General features: G+C 30.1%; 2 protein-coding genes across 10 annotated transcripts in view; both read right to left on the bottom strand.

Annotated features, from left to right (window-relative positions):
* Positions 1-174: 174 nt before the first annotated feature.
* The window catches only part of ClC-a (chloride channel protein 2), a 30,784-nt gene continuing 2,995 nt past the window's right edge, over positions 175-27,963 (bottom strand). Inside the window, exons 2-16 of one of the 9 annotated variants that reach the window (XM_035879768.2) lie at positions 27,046-27,446; positions 11,284-11,507; positions 10,674-10,761; positions 4,470-4,755; positions 4,109-4,320; positions 3,511-4,031; positions 3,183-3,417; positions 2,909-3,071; positions 2,564-2,794; positions 2,118-2,341; positions 1,846-2,037; positions 1,604-1,746; positions 1,349-1,520; positions 1,045-1,272; positions 175-943 (exon numbers count right to left, since the gene is read on the bottom strand). In XM_035879768.2, the coding sequence (XP_035735661.1) occupies positions 770-943; positions 1,045-1,272; positions 1,349-1,520; positions 1,604-1,746; positions 1,846-2,037; positions 2,118-2,341; positions 2,564-2,794; positions 2,909-3,071; positions 3,183-3,417; positions 3,511-4,031; positions 4,109-4,320; positions 4,470-4,755; positions 10,674-10,761; positions 11,284-11,435 (3,021 nt within the window). In that variant the 5' untranslated portion in view covers positions 11,436-11,507; positions 27,046-27,446 and the 3' untranslated portion in view covers positions 175-769. Of the gene's footprint in view, positions 944-1,044; positions 1,273-1,348; positions 1,521-1,603; positions 1,747-1,845; positions 2,038-2,117; positions 2,342-2,563; positions 2,795-2,908; positions 3,072-3,182; positions 3,418-3,510; positions 4,032-4,108; positions 4,321-4,469; positions 4,756-6,247; positions 7,263-10,673; positions 10,762-11,283; positions 11,508-12,437; positions 12,557-14,120; positions 14,263-27,045; positions 27,447-27,963 lie in introns of those variants that run through there. The other 8 variants (XM_035879769.2, XM_035879767.2, XM_035879772.2 and 5 more) reach the window with 8 other exon arrangements.
* On the bottom strand, positions 18,648-22,319 carry LOC118447633 (uncharacterized). Its single transcript, XM_035879794.2, has 2 exons — positions 20,992-22,319; positions 18,648-20,020 (listed from the first exon to the last, which is right to left on the bottom strand). Exons 1-2 carry the CDS (start codon positions 21,364-21,366, stop codon positions 19,169-19,171), a joined length of 1,227 nt encoding a protein of 408 aa, XP_035735687.2. The 5' UTR covers positions 21,367-22,319; the 3' UTR covers positions 18,648-19,168.

The following is a 27,963-nucleotide window of genomic DNA, read 5'->3' as shown; positions in this document are numbered from 1 at the left end:
GACCAAAAATATGTTATCGTGATCTTTCAAACGTACTCATTAAAATAAATTTGTCATTTCAAAATTTTTTGTTAATATATATATATATATATATATATATATATATATATATACATATATATATATATATATATATATATTTCTATATTTATGTATATATAGATATGTATAGATAATTGGATAGAATTTTCCGATATGACGAGCCCTACGTACAAATTAGAGATATCAAGCGATAGAAACCAAAAACTATTTGGTTCGTTTAGATTACTGAAAAATATGTAATGTATGCTTCAATTAGAAAAATATTATGATTAAAAATTAATGCCCAAATCAAAGTATGTAATACTTAAAGAATCTCATTTCTATATGTATATATGTATATATGTATATATGTATATATGTATATATGTATATATATATATATATATATATGTATATGTATATGTATATATATATCAGTAACTGTTTTGTACGCCTCAAACTTAAGTACGAGAGGAATATTTGCAAGTTACTGTCATTATGCGATGAAGAACTTGTTGCTTATACATGTACCATAGGAAGATATAAGATCTTAAAAAAAAAAGAAAAAAGAATAATGTGGGTAACAGGTAAAAGAGGCGCATCTTGCAAGTGCATCTTCCAGGTCACGCTACCAACGGCGTGCAACGTGACTATCACATTTGTTGTTTCATATTTTTTTCTTTTTGTTTTCTTTTCTTTCTTTACTTTTCTGTTCATTCGCGTCTCTCTCTCTCTCTCTCTCTCTCTCTCAGACTTTTTCAACTTTTTCATTTTCAATCGAAACAACGGAGTTCATTGCACTGACGTTTTTATTTTCTCCATCAGTTTCACTCTTCACTAAACTGGAATTTGACACATCGACATGCGATTCTGCGTGCATCGGCAAAATTCCTGCGTTAGCGTCTTCTATAGCTTTCCTCAACTAAAAAAGAAAGAACAAAAAAAAACAGACAAATATAATAATACCATTTACTGTAATGACTCAAACTATATCAATAATCATATGTCTTGTTTATAACAAACCTCTTTTAATGCCACTACTCCGACCAACCTTCCAATAGCTGTCACATAAGCATGGTTTACACCAACCATGCTAAAAAGACTATGAACTTTTAGCAAAGATGTTCTTTCTACAAGCTGAAACGGTGCTGGATCTATATGACATCTGGAAAAGTCTACTTCGAGAGCCATCTCACTTTCTTCCCATCTTTTCTGATCCTCAGCTGACATATCGATTACTCTCTCCCTTGGCTGAAAAAAAAATCATACATAATAATAAAAGTGTATTGAAATAATATAACTTGTCAATTTATCGAAGAATACTTGCCAATTGTACTTTTTTCGATGTAGCTGGACTAGAAGAAAGCATAGGTTGATGTGCCTGAGCATCTATGCAATCTTGACTTTCACGTCTGGTAGCAGTACCCATTTCTGGATCTGGATCAACATCCTGCAAAGTTGCCGATTTTCGGAAAATCGCTTCAAAGGCTAGACGTATTCTGTTAAGTAAAATGACTTTTAATAATGATAAATTGAGATTCTTGAAATAATAATCAAGAAAGAAAGGATAACATTGATTCACCTGCTTTCTGCTCCAGTAACCGTTGTATACGGTGTAACAGCTGGGCTGACTAGTGGACTAAATCCTTTCAAAGTAAAGGAATTGGTTTTCTTTAAAATAGATTTCTTTGGTTGGGTCCCGAAGACCGGTGAATGGTACGTATGCTAAAATAAACGATGAATTATTCATACGTAAATAATGAATATATTTTGCCTAAAATATACTTATCGGTTAAGGTCTGACGTCAGGTTAACACGACTTACATGATCCGGCCCACCACCGTTATTTGCCGACATCGTTAGATCATTAACACTTTGCCTTTGCATTTTAAGAATGTCTGGAGCTGGGATAACTTCAAATCTGGAAGGTCTCCTTGTTTTTTCTTGTTCTCTCAATTGACGTTCCATCTCTTCTCTTGCTCTTTCCTCTGCTTCTTTGTGCCATTTTTGTGCGACCTAATATGCGACAAAAATATAACAAAATTGTATAAAGTTTAAAAGCAATCTTCGAATATACAATTAAAAAAGTGTCATACTTGTAATCTCCTTTCACGTCCAATATGTTTTTCTATTAATTTGATCAATTCAAGCCTTTGAATTGAACCCAATAGTATCATTGATTCTGGATTATCTACCAGTGGAAAGCCACGAAGTTTACGATTCTCCTTAAGTATCTCTTTGAGTCTTTGATAAGTGATGCCGTGCCAAATGTATTTCACGTCACGAACCATGAAGTCTTCGACGTAAACATTATACATACCTGAGGATCATCATATATTATTTTTAAAGCTTCTTAGATAGATACGCATTAAAAGAAATTAATTAAAGCTATAATGTTACCTTTTTAATGACTCCAAAGGGAATGCTTTATGAGATAATTGTATGAATTATGAATATGATCAAAAAGGATATATTATAGGAAGAGGATAATATGGAATGAAAGATAAGAAAAAAATAAATAAAAATACATAGAAAAACATACCTGAACTCGACGGCAGAAGATCCGGTAGATAAGGTAACTTTTTGATAAGTATAATGCTATCGTATATGCTTGGTTGTAAAAGTGCGGCGATCGCATTACTGATTAAAACTGCTATCATTATTGGTACTATATGAGTGATTTGTCCTGTCATTTCGAAAATGATAACGCTTACGGATATGGTATGTGTTACGGCACCAGAAAAAGCAGCTGCTCCTACAGTAGCATAACCACCTAAATAAATCACATAAATTTCATGTTTTGATTTATCTATTATTTATTTATCGATAAAATACAATACATAGGTAATATTAGTTAACAGATAATATATATCTGACGATTATATACCTGGTATGATGGGAGTGATAATTCCACCATATCGAACACCATGTGGAAACCAAAGAGCCATAGCCTCGCCAACGGTTCTTCCAAGTGCTGCACCGATTTTGAAAACCGGGATGAAAATGCCAGACGGTACAGGCACTGTCGAACTTATGATGGAAAAGATGAACTGGAATCGAATCCCACTCTTTCTATTGACTGCATTCATAATATTCCCTTATATACGAGCTCTCTTAAAGAACAATAGAAGTTATAATACACGTTACTATTGTTTACTTACAGTGAAGAGAACGTAGCTCAGGAGACCGATAAAGACGTCGGTGTATGGGGTCGACCAATGCTTGACTATATTGTTTTCTTCGACGCCCAAGTTATCCTTCGTCCACGTGAAATTTGTGAAAAGCCCAAATACTTGATCGTGAGTATTCAAATCCCCTGCCATGAACTGACCTAATCCCAATGGGAAGGATACTGATGATACCAGAAGGGATACGATACCAGGATATAAAAAGCGACTAGAAAAAAAATATAATCGAAAAAAGGTTATCTAATCTCTATAAAAAATTTGTTATAAAATTTCAAATAATGCTCAAAAAGTTAAATCTTACTTTTTCTGAAGGAAACTGTTCATACTCTTATTTTTTCTCATAAATATAACATATTGTCGATGCAACCATACATAAAATGCACCACTCAAACCGCTTCCAACACCAATAAGAGCGAACACAAAAAGTTCATAAGGATCGAACGGGAAGTCCATGGTAAAATTAGTGACGAACATGGCCGTGATAGTTTCTTCTCTTTGAAACCATATAGCCAAGAGTCGAAACATCGTGGCACCACAAACGGCAGCAAAGAAACCACGCCAATAATTCCGTACTGCGAAGTAAACTGTGGTGACTTCGATGCTGAAGAGGACACCACCGATGGGTGCTGCAAAACATGATGCGACACCAACCGCACAGGCTGCAGCCAACATTTCACAATTTCTACTTTCATTTTCATAAATGCCTTGAAAACTGGTGACTAATTTTGATAGCAGAGTCGCAACGATACTGGCGATATGGACAAATGGACCTTCCTTACCAAGTGGCAAGCCTGAGCCCAAAGTGGCTGTTAAACCGATCACCTATTCATAAACAAACGATTAATAATCAATCAGTTACAGTTTGTCCTTAATATTAAACAAAATTGCAAAATGTTGACCTTTGCTATTAAAGTCCGGAAAGTTAAATACTCCTTCAAAGCTACACCTCTTAAAATCGTCTTCATTTCTGGTATACCAGAGCCTATACTCTGTGGTGCCACGATATGTACAAAACCAGCACTGAATAAAATCAGACAAACGGGCAATGACACCCAAGCGAGATACTGAAGCGCCGGATGAGACGTCAGATCTTGATAGAGCCATATTCTAGCTGGTGAAATAAACAAACAGATTATTGCGAATACTTAGCTATACGTATGTATGAAAATGGGTATAATTTTTAAATATTCTTAAATATTATATTTTTAAATATTATATTTATATGGATATTATACATATATTAGATATAATTGGACTAACCGTTGTTGCACATTGAAATCCCACGATCCATGGCATAACTTATGAGTGCCATGATAACACCCAAAAGCGCTAGAAATACCCAATCTTCGCCCAATCTAGCTCCTGTGTGTTTCCAAGCGAAGGCAAGCAAGGCCAAGAGTTTTCTACACAATGGACCTCTTCGAGATTTTCGAAGATCTTCGGCCCTCGTTTTGTCGTACTTCTTTCTTGCCTTATCATGATATTTGAGTCTTCTTGCCTCTTCTTTTGCGTATTCACCAAGGTCCTTCGTATAGCGACCATACATCTGTATAAAAATCGAACGAATATCGAATTGAGATATATTACAATATATTTTTCTCTTCACATGCAAATCATAACCGAAAAAATACTGAAAGGATAAACAAAATACAATGAAGCTTTTGTGCTTATTATTACATAAAAAAACAAACGAACAAACAAACAATGAAGAAAGTAAAAAAAACTAACTTTCAATCATGTTTGTTTTTAAAAGCACATTGATAGATCTTTCAATCATTTTCTAACATGCACGTTTACTCTGTTTATATCTTTAAATATAAACATGAGTAAAAAAAAAAAAAAGAAAATTATTATTACTAATTGACAAAACGAACCGATTGTGTTCCGTTGCAAATTTGGCGCGGAACTGTCGACAAATTTCATCCATATACCTATTTGATTTCGATCTACCAAATATTTTTTGATCTAACAAATTTTTATCTAATCCGCTGAAATCTTCTAATAATTAAGATCACGATATAACGAAACAACAAATATTATTTATCTTTAATTTTCGCTTATTGACCGAGAAATCTCGATCATCGTCCACGATACGATCACTTTTTTCACCTTTTTTTGATTTTTATCGCTTCGAAATTGATCATAGAAAAAGAAAAAAATTTTAATAACGATCGAATAAGTATAGAATATAAATTTTAAACAAATTTAGAGATTTCGGATTAAAATAAATTTTTCTATTAAATTTGTCGATATTGCGATTTGAAACGTTTTGCACACTTATATTATGTTATATGTGTCTCAAACATATGATAGGAAGTATTCAACTATTACACATTTATACGATCGATGATCCCATAGAGAGGTTTCTCGATTATCTATTCCAAAATTAAACGCTAAGATAACAACGAGCGATATGTAATTTTAAGCGATATATTATCATTTATCCTACGTTAAACATATAGCCTATCATTTATGATAAGAAACATCGTTATCGTTTAGAATTTTGTGCGGTTCATTAGAGATGACGATCAAAATACATTTGAATTTATGTTTAATATAAATTATGAAACTTAATATTATTATCGATATTATCATTGATGATTATAATGACGATGACGATCATGATGATGATGATGATGATGATAATGATGATGATAATGATGATGATGGTAATAGTAAAGATGATAACGATGACGACAACTGGAATGGATGATGCAAAGAACATTTAAAATTAGACGCACTCATAGCTAAAAATTAGTCATCTAAACAGATGGAGGATATAATAAATCATCATTAGATATTGGATAGTATAAACGAAGTTTTATATATATATATATACATATACATATATATATATATACATATACATACATATATATATATATATATATATATATATACATATACCAATATAAGACGGAATATACACCCGTGTACAAGATCAAAAAAATTTATAGAAGAAAGCAAATAAAAAAAAATTTATTGTTAGAATGATATTAGATAAGAACGAAATTTTTATGAGTAAGCAACAAGCTTACACTCACAATGTAGTCATCATTACAGACAAAGTATGCCCTATTAAGGAGAACGGCCGGCATGAAAGCTGATAATATTCTCCCAAGAGATTTAAAAAAGATGGGACGACTTCGATTAATTAAAATCGTCAAGTCACCGACGACGAACTTCTCCAGTTTTCCAACTTTTGCTTGATACTTTTCGTCGATAAATCGCACATCCTTTTTTCCCTTTGCCTTTTTCAACCGATCGATCGTCTTCGTTATCAAAATGTTTGATATATCATTAATGGTTGGCTCTTAAAAAAAATTGTTCTAGATAGATAGGTAGATAAGAAAACGATTATATTGAGAGACAACACCTCCGATACGTATCTCGGCGAAGAATGTTCCTTCAAATTTGGCAAGTCAGTTAAATCAGTTTGTTATTTTTGGCAGACTCGTAGTGATTCTCCGTAGGTTTAGCGGCCTATCCTTATTGTTCCTTGCTCTTGGCAATCACGGCAGAATGAGAAAGAGAAAGAGAGAGACAAAGAGAGACAGAGAGAGAGAGAGAGAGAGAGAGAGAGAGAAATATAGGAATAGAAGATGATAGACGGATAAATGACACATAACACTCAAAGTCGCACTACGATGATAATCCTATACAACGCATGTTCTCGTTTATTTCTCCTTCCCCCGTTCGAAATGTATCCTTCTTTTTGTAGATCTTCACTATAAATTTTTTTCTTAATTTTCTTCATCGATCATTATTATCAAATAAAATTAAACCCGGTCTTATAATTGATTCCACATATCCTTGTCGATTCCTTATCAATAATCTTCCTTCTTCATAAACGGCGATCATTTCCTTCGAAAAAAAAAAATTTACTTCTCCTTTCCTTCCTTCGAACGCACACAATTTTTTTTTTGTATTTTCTTTTATTTGTCCTCTCCTATTCTGTAATTTTTCCTTCATCAGAAAACAAATTTACCGTCCACACTTATTTGCATGCCGAGGAAAACTGCGGACGACGAATACGACGACGACGACGACGTTTTCTTCATCGGACCTCCACTACCAAGATATTTGTTGAAAATTGGCAACGCGCTCGAAATTCTTATTTTTAGCGATTTCTATAATGTGCAACGTTAAAGGGCGTATCCCTATTGTTTACAATGATTTTATTCTCTTTCAATAGACTCCGCCAATAATCAATTCGTACTTTGTACGAATCTTTCTCTTGTTCTTTTTCACTTTCTTTTTCTCGTTGTATCTTTTTTCTTTTTCTTTTTTTCTCTGATTTCCTTCTCGTCACGTTGCATTTTCAATTGGGTAGCTAAAACGGTCTATCGTACGTTGCCTAACATTCTAATAAACATCTATATATTTACCTATCTACCTAACTAACCATTTATCTATTTGTCTCTTGTTTACCATTACATCCTTCGAATTTGTTGTCAGCCATTTTTAATGTTTATATCATATTTATAAGCTCTCATTTGATATATAATAAATATATATATATATATATATATATATATCGTATATATATGTAGTATGATTATGAAAAGAATACAAATTGTTTAATTGATCGGTCAAAAAAATTCTTTAAAAGAAAAGAATTGGATTTATCAGTAAAAGTAATCATTTGCATTATATATAATATAGTGATTGCAAAAGTAATAAAAATGATTTAATTGATCGCTTATAAAAAAATTGTTAAAAAATAAAAGGGCTACGATTTATAAGTCTACCCATATGCGGAATCACAGAATTTTCGATAACACCTAACATCAAGCGTCGGCGTTGTCCTACTGGGCAATCGGCCTCTAATCCAATTTTAGTAATTAGGCCTAACCGATTAGCGATACAAGCCATTGGCGCGTTCACGCGAATAAAGTTCCATTAAGATGTAATGGAACCCTGGCGTCCTCTTTTCTCGAAAACCTACAGAAATAAATTTCGAGGTAACGTCCTTCCCCTTCCCTTCTCCACCCTTCAAATCTTATTCTACAGATTGTCATCTATACCACATTTGATGTTACATAACTTATACCAAATTTTTAGAAAACTTATAATATATTTAGTGATCATTGTCATCTCTCAAGAAGTGAAAATAAATCTGAAAAGGAATTTCAAATTAATCTGGTTGGCTTTTAACCCTCCATGACGTCATGCAATTTTGAAGTCACGCATATATGTATTCATATTTTGACAAATTTTTTTTATCACGAAATTTATTGTTAGTTTACATTCGAAGGTTAATATTTTTGCTGATTATTAATTTTCCGTATAAATATTTTATATAATATTTTTATATAATATATTTATAATAGCTTAATGAATATTATCTACTTCTTAAACAAAATAATATTGTATATATTTATATAATATAATATTTGTTAAGTAGAATTTTTACGTGTAATCTTTTTATATAATATATTTTTATATAACGTTTGCTAATAATAAGTTTGAATTATATGGTGCGCATTTATAAATATTTGAAAAAAATTTTATACATTAACTTGCAAAATATGATTCTTGTGATACAAATATAATAAAATTTCAACATCAAATTGAAGTTATACTATAAGTTTCGGATTGTATAAATTATTAGATATAAAAAAAAGGTTTGGTTTATAAAATTAGGCTAATAGAAAGAAAGCTAAGCTCATGCGAGTATATCAAAATGCATATACAAAATACAACGATTTTTTGTATTTTCCTATCTTAAATGAAATGATATGTTTTATACTGATCACGCATGCCCCATAAGCTTGCAAAATCTTTTGAAATTTATTAGAAAGATCAGACACCGCACGTGCGCGCGCGCTTACAATGTGTTAAAGTTGCAAGGTCGATGATATTCTCTAGACAAGGTTGACTAGTCTGCAAACTCTAACTGCGCTCCAAACTTTACGATCATAGATAAAATTTATTCATTTAATTCGAAAGACCCCATATGATTAATTAACCCTCTATAACTCAATTTTGTTTCTCTTTTTATCTTTTTTTGTGTCCAACAAAAATTATATTAACGCGAAATTTATAATATAATTCATACATTAATATAATTGTATCAAATAATTTAAATAATTTTTAAATAAAATAATTGTCTAAATAAAAAATTATATTATATAAAATTTATAATATAAATTTTTTCATATTAATATAATTATAGTTAGTCAGATATTATAAAATAAAATAAATTAAATAATACAGTTAGTTAACAAAAAATTATATAATATGAAATAAATATAGTATAAATATAATTGATATAATTAACAAATATTGATTTTCTCATGATGAATTAATTATAATATAATAATTTTGTGATAAAAGGATAAAATAAAATTTGAAAAATCAAAATTACATGATATTATAGAGAGTTAAAAATACCGATTTCGTGGATGCGTGTAAATTTTGTGATTGACATGTGTGACATTTTCGTGATTTGCATAGATAAAAAAAAATCAAATCAAATCAAATTAAAAAAGAAAAAAATAAAAAGAAATGAGAAAGATAGAGATAGAAAAAGATAAAGAAATGAATCTAACGCAATTCGAACTTATAATCTAAACGTGTCGTTCACGAAGATTGTTTCACGCGAATCACGCGGTGCATCTAAAATCGAGTCACGTGACGACATACATATATCTCGCGGTACGTTTATTTCAAATGCAGCCTCGTTCACTTGGCGATCGTTCAAAGGTCGTGCCACTTTGACCATCGTGCCGCTTGTCGCTTTATGGTCCGTGGAAAATCTCCTGGACCAATCATAATTCATCATCTTTATTCCAAATTTTAACTATTGTCCAATCTCGAATTAATGAGATATATTTTATTCTTGTTTTTTATATGCATATATATATATATATAATTTTAATTTTCATCAATATTTTTTATCGAATAATCATTTCTAATATTTTGAATAATTTTCATCGTTATTGTAGAACTTAGTCGGAAAAGAAAAAAATTTTTGTAGAAAATTTTAATACAAATGATGATATCAAAGAAATTGATCAATAGAATTATGTAAAAATTATAAAAATATATAAAGGAAAAAATGAAAAAAAGATGAGTATTGTTCTCGTTGGCAAGCAAAGATCGCTCGTCTGCGATTCGTCTAGCGGCAACAACGACGATTTAATTATAAAACAGACTGGCGTTCATTGGCATCGTTCGTTTTCATCCTCCCCCAAGGAAGTTACCTAGTGTCTAACGAAACGAAATCATAGTCTAGAAATTTCTCTAAAGAAGAAAAGAGAGAAGATCCGAAAGTGGCGATTTTTCCTCGTAATTTCCAACTTTTTCTTTTTTCTTTCACATTCCACTATTTTGCTAAGAGGGGAAAAAAACTTTCGCAATGTTTGTCCAAAGCTAATATTATTACATTCTTTGTGACTTTTCAAACATTCCTTCATGCTGGCGATGAGATTTGTGAGAAACAGATAAATCATGTCTTACAATCGTGTTTATATAGTCGAAGGGATCGAAATCCTGTTGCTCCTCTTCAGGACTTGGTAGAGGACACGGGTAGAAGGCTTGTGAAGGTCTGATAAAAAGATTTTTCTCAATATTTTGTAAGAAATTATAAGAGGAGATACACGAAAAGAAAAAGAAAAAAATTGAAAAAAAAATGTTTAAATAGATTCCTTACGAATGGAAGATACAATGTTTCACAGATAAATCTACTAAATAAAAGATTCTAGCATTTTATAGATAATTTATCAATTGAAAATTCAATGTTTTACAAATTATCTATCAATAGGGAATTCAATGTCTTATAAATGATTTACGAAAAGATTCACAATATTTTATGGATAATTTACGAATCTAATATTCCATGTATTATAGATAATCTACCAATTGAAAATTCAATATTTTTACAGATTATGAAATAACAATGTTTTGCAGATATAATCTAGAAATATGAAATAAAATATTTTACAAATGATCTATTAGAATGAAACGATGTTTAATAGATAACTGATAAATGAAAAATTTTTATCCTATAATCAAAAATTTTTTAACAACGATATCCCATGCAAAATAAAATTAAACGATTGATCACTACCTATGCGGCCTATTTCGCCGATTTTCCTTCAACTTGGCCATCAGTCTCGTAAATTCCTCCCACTCTTTGTCAACCTCTTCCTCATTGCCCTCCGGATGATGATGATGCAGGCTCTCCTCCAAGAGTTCCTTCTTCGTTGTTTGATTCGCCATTGTTAACCAGTATATTACGATTTCGATTTCGTTTCAATCGAAACTTAGGTAACGGCTTTAGCGCATTATAATCTATCATTGAAAAAATTCGATTCTGAAGTCTTACATTTTGAACAAGAAAAAAAAAAAGAAAAAGAAAGGAAGAAAGAAAAAGAAAGAGAGAGAGAGAGAGAGAGAATGAATATATAATTTTTGAATCCAATATTTGATCTATGCATTCTATCAATAAATTCGTAAAGATTCGAAACAAATTCTAGAACAATTATAAAAGTTAATTATGCAATATAGATATCAATCGAAAATATCGTTTAGTTGCTTGTTGAAAGAATTAATTTTTTTTTCTTTTTTTTTTTTTAAACAACGACACGATAGATACGATTCACTCTCACGAAAGGAATAACGATCGGCATCCGGTCGGAGAACGATTCGGACGTGTGATCGGAGCTAGCACGTAGGAAGAGAACCTTGCAAAAGTCATGCGAGAATAATCGACTATATCTCTATATTTTTTCATTTTTTCTTTCACTCTTTCCTTTCTTCATATTATTTCATTCCCGATCAAAATATTTTTTTTTTCTTTCTTATACTTATTTCTTTATTCTCTTACTCTCTCTCTCTCTCTTTCTTTCTCTTTCTCTTTCTCTCTCTCTCTCTTTCTTTCTCTTTCTCTTTCTCTCTCTCTCTTTCTTTCTCTTTCTCTTTCTCTCTCTCTCTCTTTCTCTTTCTCTTTCCTTCTCTCTCTCTCTCTCTCTTTCTCTCGTTCTCTCTCTCTTTCACAATTGTTATGAGGATCACATTTTTTTTGTCTCTGATGAAAACCACTTGTCGACATGATAAAAAGATAGAGATAGAAAGAGAATGAAAGAGAGAAAAAGAGAGAGAGAGAGAGAAAGGGGGAAGAGAGAGGGAGATGGAGAGAGAAATAGAGAGATAGAGAGAGAAAATGATAGATAATGAGAGAATGAAATGAGAAAAAGAAAAAGAAAGAAAGTAATGGCAAACCGTTCAGAGATCGGCCTCACGGCAGACGATCTAACGCGAAGCTTCAGTGAGTCACACACTGACGACGAGAAGAGAGAGAACGAGAGAAGGACCTAGGCTGCTCCAATTTACGAACTCATCAGCCTCACTCTGCCATCCCCGTCGTCGTCGTCGTCGTCTTCGTACAACTCGTAGCATGCAGATACACACACACACACACACACACACACACGCTTAGATATAGTACTATGTGTGCAAATAATTTCCCCTACTATGGCCAATTCAAATTATCCATTGTGTTAGCGAACACCTCTGTGATCTTATCGCGGAAGAGAATTGATTTATATGAGAAAAAATCGTTGAAAAATTTTGAACAATTTTTTTTCTATCTTGTTCTTTTTCCTTTTTTCTCTCCTTCTTTTTACATCATCCTCAATAACGTTATCTCACGTAAATATAAGTGATCGAGATATTCGAAAATATTGTTTCAATTTATTTCTTTTTTACAATTTCTTTTTTTTTTATTGTTCAGCATATAGATATATCTTATTTTGGTAGTCCAGCAAAGTTCTTTTATCTCTTCCGGCGATTACCTCAAGAAATTGGCGGTCGTTAAGTGACCTGCCGTGGACTCATTAACTTGACCGAGGGTCGCCATATAGCAACCAGCTTCATATGATGAATCTTTTTCTATAGTGATTTAATAGGTCGAACGGTGCTTCGTTTAACGGTGTTCAATGATGGACAAGTTTTACGCTGATGCGTTTTTTAACGTTGATGGAAAAACAAAAAAAAAGAAATAATAATAATAATAATAATACATTGGTATATGATATATATTTATAGAAGGTAGAATATATGTATTATATTATCGTTTGGTGTACGTAAGGTTTCTAGTGCCGACTGTACGAAAGCCATACACGCAGCAATTGAACACTTCCCGAGAGGCCGAGGGCTCTCGTAGGATGTTGCCTTCAAAGTCACCGGTTATCATATCGTTTGAAATTAACGCGTAATGCGATGAGTGTCCGTCTTAAATGGGTCCAGTCTTCCCGAGCACGTGCGTGTACCAAGAGATCACTTTGCCGAGATCATTCCGCACTAATCGATCTCTCTCTCTCCAATTTTCTTCACATTTTTTCAAAGATAAATTCATATATATGTATATCAAAGATAAATTCATATATATGTATATCGAAAATGAAATTTTCGGTTCGAAATTGTTCGAATTGATTTTATGAATATTCTATTTTGTTTTAGGAAATATAAAATCATATATAATTATTGAATCGATTCAAGCGAAGAATTTAATCAATTTATTAATAAACTTTAATAGTTATGATCGAATTAGAAATTTTTATTATAAGATATTATATTTATTTAATTGATTTTTAAATAATATTATAGATAATACATTTATTTTAATGAATTTTTTATATCGTATATATAATAAATTTATGAAATGTGCAAAATATTTAAGACAAAAATTTTGATTGTAATATATTATATTTATTCATAAATGAATGTTTCATTATTCATAACGGCACTTTTATTATATTTATGAATCAATTTGATATTAAAAAAAAAATATCACTTACAACGTTTACGTTAATCGATCTTAGTGAAACTTTCAATTATTTGTTTACAAAAATATTTTTTCTTTCGGAATAATCGAAAAATCCAAATTCACATATGTGTACGTACCTCCAACTATGTAAAATCGCTAAACCCGATGGCAAGAAGCTCACGAGTTGGATCGTAGGATCACGGTTGGCCGATTAAAAAACAACTGATTGCGAAGAAGCAAATTGCTTCTTCTAACGAACTGGTAAGAAATTCCGGGCAGAGTTATTGTTAGTCGCGCGGGGCCGTAATGAGTTATAAATTTACTTATTTGAGTTTGTCGACTTGTGTTTCTTCATGGAACAAGCAAAATGGTGTTAAGATAGCGTTGCTTGAGATAATGCATACGAAAAAGGTTACCGACAACGCAAATTTTCAAAATTTATATCCCGCACAGTCGGATAATAACAAAGAGAAAAGAACAATTGGGGTGGGGATATTGGATTAGAATCTTAATTAGAATCTACCGCCTTTGTTTAGAATGATTTTTTTACGAACAATATATACTTGAGAATCGCTTCGGATTAAAGTCAACAATATTTTTCCTTATTTTTCTTCCTCTTACATCTTGATAAATCGATTTCTCGAAATATTCTAACTTTCCCATAAGAATGTTCTTTAGAGAAATAATAATGTTTCCTTGATCCCTAGAGTTTAACGATGTTACAACGATGACGTCCGTCCGAAGAAGATACGTACATACATACATACATATATGACTCACTACTCATCGTTAAAATGACGCTTTTTATGAATACACAAGGTGGTGTCATATGAATCAACGATCGACGTTTACAAAGATATTATAAATTATTAAAAGAAATTGTACAATTTTTATTATTATTAACTAATATGAGACTTGCGATACTCGCGATATTTGCCTACGAATGAATAAAAGACCAAGAATCGGTCCCATGAGTTCCATGACCCTACACCACCGATGTATTAGACCATTGAATTAGTTAATGTCAGTCATATGAAGCGGCAATGAATTAGTACCCCGGGTCGAATGCGTCAACAGTGCATGCAATCGCATTTTGGATAGGATCGTTTGTTCAATTACTGTGTCTTCCTTCCTGTTTAGCTTGTCAACGATGATGCACCCTGCTGTGATTTTTACGTCTCAGAATATTTACTATCCTATCATGTATGTATCTTTTTCCTTTGTTGACGATCAAATAGATTTATGGAACTCGTAAAAATTCATATACGTACATATTTCATATTTGAATTTGGAAAAACCATATTTTCTCTCTCTCTCTCTCTCTTTTCTTTTTTTTTCTTTTTTCTCATCAATTTATGTTCTAAGATAATATTGATTATGATCTAATTATACGGAACTAATTAATAATTGCAATTAGTAGCAATATAAAAAAAATTTGCATTTTTTAATATAACGAATTTCAATAAAAATAAATGTAATTAATGTACATAAATCCCTCGTATTAAATGACAAATTTGTTTACATTATATTATTTGTTTGCATTAAAATAACATTAATGAAATTATACATTCAAATGTATTAAATAACGAGACAGCATAAAATGTTTAAAAGTTTATATACACGAGATGTCCTTCCTATTATCGTCCTATTTTTCTCTCTTTCTCTTTCTTTCTTTCTCTCTCTCTCTAAAAAAAAAAGAAAAAAAATATGATATGTAGGAAGCACGTCTTCTCCGGGTGGTCGATAATATGCCAACAAACAAAGCTTGTCGATAACTTTTCGACCTCGTGCACGCGCCTATTCGTATACATATGTATACATATGTATACATATTCTCTCGCAGTAGATATTATTTAAAGAAAAACATCTGGCTCTGTTTCATTCTTACTCATTAATTTATTCTTCGCCTTCGTCTCTTTTTGTCTCTCTCTCTCTCTATCTAACTATCTATCTATCTATCTATCTATCTATCTATCTATCTATCTATCTATTTATCTATCTATCTATCTATTTATCTATCTATCTATTTATCTATCTATCTATCTATCTATCTATCTATCTATCTATCTATCTATCTGTCTATCTATCTATCTATCTATCTATCTATCTTTACCTCTCTCTCTCTCTATCTTTCGAATAATTTAAATGAAATTATCTATACGTTGAAAAATGTCTTTCCATAAATCCTTATTCGTATACACTGCAGAGATTTAGTAAAGTATTCTTAAATTAACGAAGCTACATATATGATGTCTAATAGATTCTCACTCGTATATAACAACGGACAAAATAAAAAGATCTTTTTTTCTTCTCAAACAATGAACAAGTGTGACCGGATAAATGAAGAATACGTAGAACGAGTAAAGTGACACTAATTTTCTGTTTTTCTTTGCTACAAGTATAGGACATATTCCGTCACACATGCTTTACGTTTTGATTTACAATTCCCAACGAAGTTGACGGTAAATGAGACTGAAACTATTATTTTCTTTTTATGCTTTGTTTTCTATTCTAAAGACAACAATCACAAAGTAACAATTTAAATTCATCGTTTAACATATTAGGTATATTTCAATGCTGCTTTTTGTATCTACACAAAAGTTATATAATGTCATAATACAATAGTATTATTTATAACGGTATAATTATATTATACTAAATACATTGTATAATACATTATATTAACATAAATAAGTTTAATACTTAGTATAGAAAATATAATATAATTATAGTATACTAAAATTATATTATATATATTATATTAAAATATTTTATAATTTTGTATACTAATATTTTAGTATAGTATAATATAATTTTTTATTACAGCATATATATATATATATATATATATAATTTAAATTTAATATAATTTATATTATACCAAAATATATTAGCACAATTAAATAATAAAAACCATGAAACATCTTAGGATATGAAGTAAAAATTGATTTCGCGAGAATAAAATGAAATAAATGTAAGTTAAGATTTTTCATCCTTTCCAATAATTTTTTTTCTTTTTCTTCTTTTGCTTTCATTTGCGATCCTTTCTCCAAGGCAATATAGAAAGTGTGAAATTCCAAAGCGCTTCTTGAACGTGACATATACAGATACAAGTTAATCTATTCCATGTCGTCATTCCATGGAATAGAATATAAATTGCTCAGTGTTCACCCATGAACTTTTGCTCAGTTAGAGCTTTACTCAGTAATAATACCTATATTTATATATATATATACATATATATATATATATATATATATATATATATATATATATATATAAAGAGAAACTCAAAGACGTTCCATCGATATTTAATTTCAATGATTAGGTTACCGAAACATACTTGTATAAAATGATAGCAAGAAATCGTCCGAGACGTCGTGTCTGGAAGTCTCCAAGACGATAACCTTGTTTACCAGTCTCTGATGGAACTTGAAAATATTCTGAGATAGATTGTCGTCTTTCTCTCTCTGCCTTTTCCTCTCTCTTTGTGATATCGAATTCCCTAGATACACCAGCCTATTATGTTCTTAATTATGAAAAAAAGAATTTCGATTGTATTTTTTTTCTTATCTTTATTAATTTTAATAATATTTAATGTATACATATAGATATCTCTTGATATATATTATAATTATATTATAATAATAAATATACTATATAATATAATTATATATTTTTTAAATATTATACTATATAATAGAATTATATTAAGTAATCTTTAGGTATTATTAATTATAGTATACCTACCAAATATAATTATACTAAGTAATAATTACAATATAATACTTTATATATATATATATATAGATATATATGTATATATATATATATATATATATATATATTATATTAAACTTTGTTACTGTTAAATTATACTAATGTAGTTAATATAATTTAAGATGTAAATTTTATATTATATAATATTTGCTTCTTAGATAGAAAGTAAGTCTTTTACAAATTACAGAGGATTAATCTCTCCTCTTTATCTCGTCTAGTTTATTATCTAGATAAAAGAAAAAAATATAATTTTTATTGTTCGTCACAATGGATGCAATTATGCAATGAGCTAAGTTTGCCACGAAATGCGAGACGCCATTAAAAAAACTGGTCGAACGTGAAACAATCTAACAAGATGCAGGCATATTTCTTTGATACTCGCGTACCGATCGACGGATTGATTAATAGAGAATGAAAGTAAAACGCGGATGGAATCGCGGACGAGTCGATAATCAAGGTCATTTAGCAGTTGCGCGATCACTGTCATCATCGACCACTATTGATTGAATCCGTGATCATGATCGTGATCATGATCGTGATCGTGATCGTGATCGTGATCCTGATCGTGATCGTGATCGTGATCGTGATCGTGATCGTGATCGTGTGCATGATCGTACCCATGATCGTTATCGTGTCCATGACTAAACCGCACATTTCTTATGTCATCGTACATTAAAACCTAATTTTTTCATAAAATCATTAGATTGATACACGCAATAAATGTTTATCCGGAAGATAAACAAGATAAACACTATTCGTGCAAAAATCCGTAGAAATGAAAGCGTGAAAACTGTCATCAAGATTTCTTTCGCAATCCTAATCAACCTGTCGTATTCATTTTACAATACAGAAAAATCAAACAAATGGATACAAATATTCGAATAAACGGCGAAATAAAAAAGATATTTATTGTTAAAACAAAAAAGATATATATATACATGTATTCTAAATGATTATAAAAATATATTATAGATACAGATATAATGATTATTTTTGTATGAAAGAATGATTAAACTGTTCATAGGGTAAACAGTTCAGTTATTGATTAATTGGTAACGATTGACCGTAACCCCCATCAATTTTAAATAATAATAATGTTGGACTTATTTAAAAAGTATGCGGTCGATTGTTATGCCATAATAGACTACTATATTTTATAAGTATTATTTATTATTCAACGAAGAAGATTCTAGTTCAAGAAATTATTCATAAAACGAGATCATTAGAAATGTTATATAAATAGAAAAAATTGCATATAATAGAAAAATATATCTCTTTGGAATAATCGAATATCATGTTTTTTTTTATAGTAAGAACAATAATATTAAAGAACAATTAAAAGTTTGTAATAATAATTAGTAAATTTTGATCAAACGTTTTCTATTAAGTTTTTAACTCTTTCGATCTAATTGGACATTTTCGGTATAAGTTTCATCGGCGAGACATTCATCAGTTCAGCAAATTTAGCAGAGTCTTTTATTTGATTCGGATGATATGTTATTCCACCTTCTTTGTCGACTTTCGCCATGGCAAATTTCTCTACATCACCAGCTACGAGAACAGGTAATTCACCGGACTTTGGAAGTTCTCGAAGTTGACAAAGCAAAACTGATAATCTCTCTTTAGAACCACAACAAAAAGCATCTGGATCGATAGCCATAAAACAATGTCCCAGATTAGCAATTTTGTCACTTTTTTTCCAAGAACGAATATTAGGTCCAAAATGGCTACCAGAAAGAATACCACAAAGAACTTCGACCATTGTGGCAAGACCGTAACCTTTATAACCTGAGAATCGTTCTTCACCGCCCAAAGGCATCAATAGAGTCGCATTGTAGGCATCACTAGAGTTTGTTGTAATTTTACCCTGACTGTCGAGTGCCCAACCAGGGGGTATCGGTTCATTCTTTCTCAAGGCCAATTCGATTTTTCCTAGTGCCACAGCGGTGGTCGCTATGTCCAAAAGAAATTCGTCTCCATTTTCCGCAGGCATTCCTAACGATAAAGGATTTGTTCCCAAAGCAGCTTTTTTACTACGTGTTGGTGCCATTAAAGGACTCGTATTGGTACAATTGAAACCTATCAGATTTTGTTCCATAGCCATCAATGTGTAATAAGCACAAATACCAAAATGATTCGATCCTCGTGCTGATACCATACCAATTCCATATTCCTTAGCTTTTTTTATTGCTAATTCCATGCAATACTTGCCGATTATCTGACCCAAACCATTTTGTCCATCGACCAAAGCTATTGCCTGCAAAAAAGTTTAGTCGACCTTTATAAGAAGATTTATCTTTTTCTAGTTTTTCTTCATTTCACAAATGGTCTCTATGCTTTTAAAGTTTTCAAATTTAACAAATCATTTTCTGCAATATATAGATAGAAATATAATAATAATATTTTATAATATATATATATATATATATATATATATATATATACATAGAGAAAGAGAAAGAGAGAGAGAGAATATCTCGAATATTTACTTTCGACACGAATTACGATATTTGATCGTCGACTCGTTAATGATGTTGCCGATGACGCAAGAATGTTAACACATGCTCGTTCATTTATTATGCACAAAGCACGGCATATACAAGAGACAAGCACGCTCGATCGTTAATTAGATGTAGTAAAGGAAAGATGGATTTAAGATTTACGAGTCGACAACGAATCTTACTGTCGTGAGACAGATGACGTCCTTTCTCCCTCTCCTCCCCCCCCTCTCTCTCTTCTCTCTCTTTCTCTTTCTCTTCTCTCTCTCTTTTTCTCTTACTATTACAAAAAGAAAGAAAGAGAAAGAGAGAAAGAAAAAATCTCATTAAAAGTAAGAACCATCCTATCTTATCATTTCTCTCTCTCTCTCTCTCTTTCTCATCGTTTGTTAATATAATACGTCAATGTTGAACGCGATACATTTAGATCTATATAAATTGAAGAAAAAAACGAATTATTAATGACAATAATTGAAAGATCATAATAAAAATAATTATTTTTTGATTATTTACGATACAATGAATACGTTCGTATGTACAAAATGTAAATATTATTTTTGAGAATAAAGAGAATGACCCGAGAAGAAAATATACAAAGACAAAGAAAAAAAAGGAAAAAAAAAGAAGAAAGAAAAAGAAATAAAAAAAAATAAAGCTAGAGAACAACAATAAAATTTGATAACTTTGAAAGCAAAAATACCAATGTTTCGTAATAAAAATTGTTGCGAACCTTAAAGTCTTGTACGATATTTGGTTTGGCAACAGGATCGATCATTTTATTTTTAATGTCGTTCACGTACATCTGCATTCTGTTCATACCATGACTGAAGTGACCACGATAATCAGACGTCATTAAATGACATGCTACGACGTGAGCGTCTTCTTTGAGTGTTCCCACCTTGCACAGACATTCCTCGATGAATCTGACTACCTCTTCCTTTGGTATAACCATATCACTCGTATCGCAATTGGACGTCATATTTCTTGTGGCAAGAACAACACCAACAATGTCTTCTTTTCTTTTCGGAATTTGTAATACTCTATGCCGCATTCTTGATATGCAACAAATTCTGATAAACGAGCTAGCACGATTACAGATGATCATTTTCTTCTTCTTCTTCTTCTTTTTCTTTTTTTCTTTTTCTACTTCTTTCCTTGTTTTCTATAATCCTACCTTCCCGATTCAACGTTCTCTCGTTCGAATCAAATCAATACAAGATGAAATATTCAAATCTCTCGACTTTCAAACTTTATTATCTCACTTCAACGTATTCATCGATTAAATAAACTTTATTACTTTACTTTTCAAAACGGTATATTTGTTAAAAAAGAAATCAGAAAATTAAATTCAAAAGCTATGCGGCAATATCGAACGGTCCATACGGCTCACTCACTGAATTTTTATTTCAAAGATCTCGGGTTATCGTTCGGGTCTTATCGAAACGCTACGACGAATGATACAACGTTATTTCTTCCAAAAAAAAAAAAAATCTACCAATTTAATAACAAGAAATAAATATTCTTCGTCAGACTAATTTACTTGTTTGGTCGAATTAATCCCATTGATTTTTATTTTTTTCTTCATTCCTTCCTTTTTCTTTTTTTATCTCTATTTTATTATTAGACTTCCATAAGTTCAATATTAGCAGACCTTACGATCATATATCACAATAATACGTAAAATTTAAATTTGCCGCTTCTCTTGCTTCCTACGTCGGATAACACATTAAAATTACGTAACTTATCGCTTAAATTTTAACTGATACTTTCGATATGTCTTAAAAGCACACCATTTTTTTATTTTCTCGATCTCTTTATCTTCCTTGAAAGTCTTCAAAAGTATTTAAATGTGTCACAAACGATAGGAAATACGACGTAAATGATAAGACGATAAGATCGATCGATCTATCGTAAACGAGTTGTCGTCGTTGTCTTGATCGTGTCCCAACACGACGTTTATTTTTTTTTTTATTGTTGTCGACAGTGCTCGCTTGAAATTTTCTGTTGGACGGCCTGGATGGTAACGTTCAAGCAGGCGCCATATTCAAAATTGATTCACACATTCGACTCAATTTTCCAAAACTTACGTACGTGAATTAGACGCGATACATTTTTTTTATTGATTTTTATTTTTTTTTCTCCTTTTTTTCTTTCGATTTTTCCTACATTTGGTTACATAATAATAAGTACTTAGTCGTTCGAACTTTCAAGAAATGACATAATCGACTGCGTACACCAGGAGAATCCTTGAACGTTCGCACGCACGTGTACACACACACACACAAACGTACAAACATAGATGATATTTAAGTATGTGGAGAATAAAAAAGAAAGAAAAAAAAGGAAAAAAGAGAACATTTACATGGATTAGGTGGTGTTTCTATATCGTTATCTCGCATGCATATTTCTTACAGAACTGATCGGTTTTACCGGTACAACAAATAAACTACATCGGGTATAACGATCTAAAACGTTAAAAGATCAAATTTTTGTCAAATTTCTGTATAAGGAGAAATCAACGATTTCTTATAGAAAAGATAGCGAATTTCTGTTCATAAACTTTATTATTTTCTTCATATGAATTAAAGAAAAATAAAAAAAAAACATTTCTACAAACTTTATCGTAGATTTTTCGAGAATCATCATCAACAAAAATCGTTATCGCTTTCGATTTAATAAACTAATAATTAATTATTATTGTAATTAATTAATTCCCATAGCGCTTAAAGTCTATATACTGTAAATTATAAATTTATACGCTATAATGACTTTATAAATTTATATACTTAAATTTCATAGTCTAAGGTAATAATAATGGTAAAAAAAGAAAAAGAAGAAATTGAAAAAAAGGAATTAAATATATAAGTGAATATAATATATATATATATATATATATATATATATATATATATATACACGTGAATATACAATGTAGATATTACGTATATATGGCAATGGTAACGTTTGAATATCATTAAAACTAGCGAATAAATATTTGCGTATTTTCTTACGGTCTATGATATTTTTCATATATACGTACATGTACATACATGTACAAGTTAAAAACACCTTCTCGATCCATCGCTTCGATTAACTTGAATAGAAGTCGGTAAGCATAAATCATTTGTGTAATAGATTCTTATTTGTGTGTATATGTATATATATATATATATAAACATATATGTATAACGTGTTCTCATTGACGACAAAGCGAGAGGCAAATTACGATCGAGTTAATTTGATAAAGTACATAAATAAAAATGAATAAAAATCAATCATTATTGTCCTTTTTTTTTTTTTAATTTTTCATTTAGATAAATGGCGCATTAAATGGAGTAAATGGGATAAAATAAATTATCATCGTTTTTTCCTTCTTTTTCATCGTTTCTTCTTGTTATAATTTCAAATTTCCTATCGGCAATGATCTCTCTTTCTCCTTCTCCTTCTCTTCTCTCTCTCTCTCTCTCTTTTCTCCTGCTCTTTCTCTCTCTCTTTCTATCTTTTTTCTCTTTCTCCTATCTTTCTCTCTCTCTCTCTCTCCTTCTCTCTCTTTGTCTCCTTCCCTTTTTTATTCGACCTCGATTCTCATTATCATCGAAAGACACTTTCTGTAATATCACTAGCGAATATTCTACCGATCTATCACAAATGAGAAACATCTTATCGCAACTCTCGATAAGCAATGAATCTTTCGTCTTTATTTTTTTTCTTCTTCTGATATATCTTATAAACGATAATATGTATTTTCAATAGAAATACTGAATATAATATAGACACTATATTTTTATATATATAAATATATATTATAAATTACAATTTTATATACTTTAATAACATTATAAAAATTTATATATATTAATTTGTAATATTTTATGAACTATACGTTTTTATAACAAATTCCATAGCAATTAAATATTTCTTAATGGTTCAAATAAGTTTATTAAATTGAAGAGTTTATAAAATATCTCTTTTTCGTATGAAGAAAATAAAATCTATAATAAATAAATAAATAAATATAAATAAATAAAAATGTAAATTTTTAATCTCCTTAAAATTTCATAAATTGTTAAATGAAATCATAAATTGTTAAATAAATTGTTAAAGAAGTGTCAGAGTATAATTTCACTTAAAATATAAAACTTATCTTGTATCAATTTCAATATTGATCTTTTATATCAATAAAAATAAAAAAGAATTGATAAATAAATTAGATAAATAAATATATTAATAGATTGAATAAGAAAGTCCGGGAAGTCAAGGCGAAAAAAAAGACGGGGCAATGTTACTGAATATAAGAGTGGGAGTATTATTTCTTCTATGATCGAAATCCTTCAACCGATATGATAATTTGATTAATTAACAAACGTAATCGTTAATACGATTTCCACATCAGATTTATCAGATTCTTATAAATATCTACATTTATCTACATATAATATATATATATATATATATATATTATATATTATATAATATATTTATGTGCAAAGAGGAATAACGTAAATATTCTCACGATAGATAATTCGGAGAAATCATGTCATCGTTTTAAAAAGATCATATTTATGAATTATCATCATTATCAAAAAAAAAAAAAAAAAGAAAAATGGAGAAGAAGAGAAAATCTTATAAAAATCGTACAAATTTTTAATACCTCAGTACTTACAATTAGTCTATAATCGATTAGAGATAATCATTGAAGAAAAAAAATAATCGATTTAAGCTTGACATTGTGAAGATATAAGAGGATTAATGGTAGGTATATATGTATTATCTATCGATAAGAAGTTTAAAGTAGACAACGATAGAGCGTTAATTGACGTTAACGAGTTATTACGTCATGAAATGCTTGATGTTATCTCAACTTTATACCTGTCATATGTAAAAAACGAATGAAGCAGGAAGTGCGAATAGTGTAGGAAAAAAGAAGAACGAAATAAAGAGAAATAAAAAAGAAAGAAAGAGAAAGAGGAAAAGGATTGTTATATTAAAAAAATATTTACATTTTCGACAAAGAGAGAGACAGAGAGAGAGAGAGAGAGAGAAAGTATTATTATGAAAAAAAAAGAAAAAACAAAAAAAAAATAGATTTTTTCAATTAGTAGTATTCGATTGTTAATTTTTCTCAATAATCGAAAATCTAGATCAAATGATATCGATGAGAAAATATAAAGATGTGTTAAAGATAAAACTAACAATATCTTTTAGTGTAAACATGATTTATCTGTTTCTCGAAGACAATTATTATAATACCGTTAACACGGCGAATAAAAGATGAATTATAAATTTCGTCTCTTAACGAATATAAATCTCACATTGTTTTAGAATTTAGTTATGCCTTTAGTTAAGAAATTCTCTGTGAAATCTCCGGCCCGGGATTTTGGCAAACTCAAAAATTACATTATGTACTAACAGCAGTAACACCAAACAGCAAACAGCAAACAATAAAAAGCCACAGAAACTGCAAGAGCAGCAGCACCAAATGAATTGTAGCTAAATACAAAGATAAAATGTGTCTCGCCAAGATGCGTTTATGCATCTTAATTCAGCTGCCATGACATTTGAAATATCTGAATAGGAAGAGAGAGAAAGAAAAAAGAAAAAGAGAAAGAGAGAGAGAGAGAGAGAAGAAAAGAGATCTATAAATAAAAAAATCAAAATCGAATATATCGTACATATATATCGAATTGAAATGAAAATAATGAGTAATTTCGAATAAGAAATATTTTTATCAAGAAAAAAGGGGTAAGTATCGATTCGACTCGATTAATAATTTTAATTGTGAAGAATAAGAAAAATCACGCGAGAAAGTTAAAACTCGTCATTGTCTGCATACGAAGTCTACTCTCTTTCTCTCTCTCTCTCTCTCTCTCTCTCTCTCTCTCTCTCTCTCTCTCTCTCTCTCTCTTTCTGTCTCTCCCTCTCTCTCTCTTACTCTCTATGAGGAGACTCTATTTACGCCTAAGAGTCTGCTTAAGCTAATAATAAACATGAAAATAGGTTTGCAACCCTTGCCGTCACTTTTGGCGCGTTTCTCAGCTCGCATTGTTCTAAGCTCGAATATCATAGGTTATACATATTCTCATACGAGTCGTCGAAGGGAAAAAAAGAACAAAAAAGGAAAAAAAAAAAGAAGATGTTAAATCGCTCATTTTGATTATTTCTATAAATTTATTTGCTTCGATTGTATTAAAACTTATCTTAAAGATTTCCTTCGAAAGATAAATCTGCAAATATGATATTAAAAAATATTGTTTATAATGTAATATGATTCGTGTAAATATATGCGTACACACATACACACACAAACGCCACAAACATATCGACAGATCGAATTACCTTTGGAACCTGCTCTTATCGATTCAATATGTTCGATACTTAAATATTTTACCTTGTTTTACATTTTCTTTTTCTTTTTTTTTTTAAATGATTAAATCGATAAACTAAGTCTCTCAGATTTAACCGGTTCTATTTAAATAATCGAAAATAATAAAGCAAAAAAATATCATTGATAATATGATAAAACGCGTGCACATGAGTGATACACACATGTATAAATTATTCGTACTTATAGATTCGACACGTTCCTTAAAGTTCTACTTGTTAAACTTTTAAAGTTAAATTTTTTACTTATTTTATATAAATTTTATTCTTTATTTTTTTTTTGTTTTTTTGTTATAATTAATTCGATAATAAATTTATCAGTATTAATTGGTTATATTTGAATGATCTAAAATAATCACAATTAACGATGATAATAATAATAATAATGAAAAAAAAGACTCACCAAAGTGTTCTGATATCCAAGTCCATATTCGTCGTTTTCTCTTATTTCCGAGGACGCCATCTTGAATTGTTACCCCGCTGAAGAAACGCGCGGTATTCAAAAAATTCAGGTAACCGGTGACGAAGAAATTAGAAAAAGAAAAAGAGAGAGAGAGAGAGAGAGAGAGAGAGAGAGAGAGAGAGAGAGAGAGAGAGAGAGAGAGAGAGAGAGAGGAATAGGATGGAGATTAGATTGGGTTAGGTCGTCACTTCACTTAAACACACGGCTATGCTACTAATGATTGTCTGTAACGGGTCTATTTCTCTCTTTTTCTTTCTTTTATCTTTTGAAATCTCATCGATGATGAACTCTTCACGATAACCTCCGAGTTTTCTTTCCTTTTTTCTTTCAAATTTCTATTACTATTATTTATTATTATTTATTATTATTTATTATTATTATTATTGCTATTAATATTTTATTATTATTATTATTATTATTATTATTATTATTATTATTATAATTATTATTATTATTATTATTATTATTATTATTATTATTATTATTATTATTATTATTATTATTATTATTATTATTATTATTATTATGCGCTTTTCCCTCTCACGCTATCTCGATATCGTTGACAAATCTACAATAATGAAAAAAAATTTCAATGAAATATTTTTTCAATAAATGAAAAATTGCTTTTTTACCCTCTATAACCCGATGTTTTTGAACTCGGACTCGAAATGAAAAAATATTTCAGGCGTTCCATTTTTTTTTATGCAGAATAATACGTTGCCATTATAAAGAATATAGGATCGTAATTAAAAAAAAAAAAAAGTTAAGTAAAAGACCTTAAAATGATCTTGAATTCTTGCGCAAAAATTTTATCACTATTTCAAAAATCGATCTGAATAATCTTTTTCAAAAAATCCC

This window comes from Vespa mandarinia, chromosome 1 (genome assembly GCF_050613455.1).
Source record: "Vespa mandarinia isolate Hongniang chromosome 1, ASM5061345v1, whole genome shotgun sequence".
In the NCBI taxonomy this organism is placed as follows: domain Eukaryota; kingdom Metazoa; phylum Arthropoda; class Insecta; order Hymenoptera; family Vespidae; genus Vespa; species Vespa mandarinia.
The sequence above is the reverse complement of the archived record's forward strand: the minus strand, read 5'-3'. Positions and strand labels throughout refer to the sequence as shown.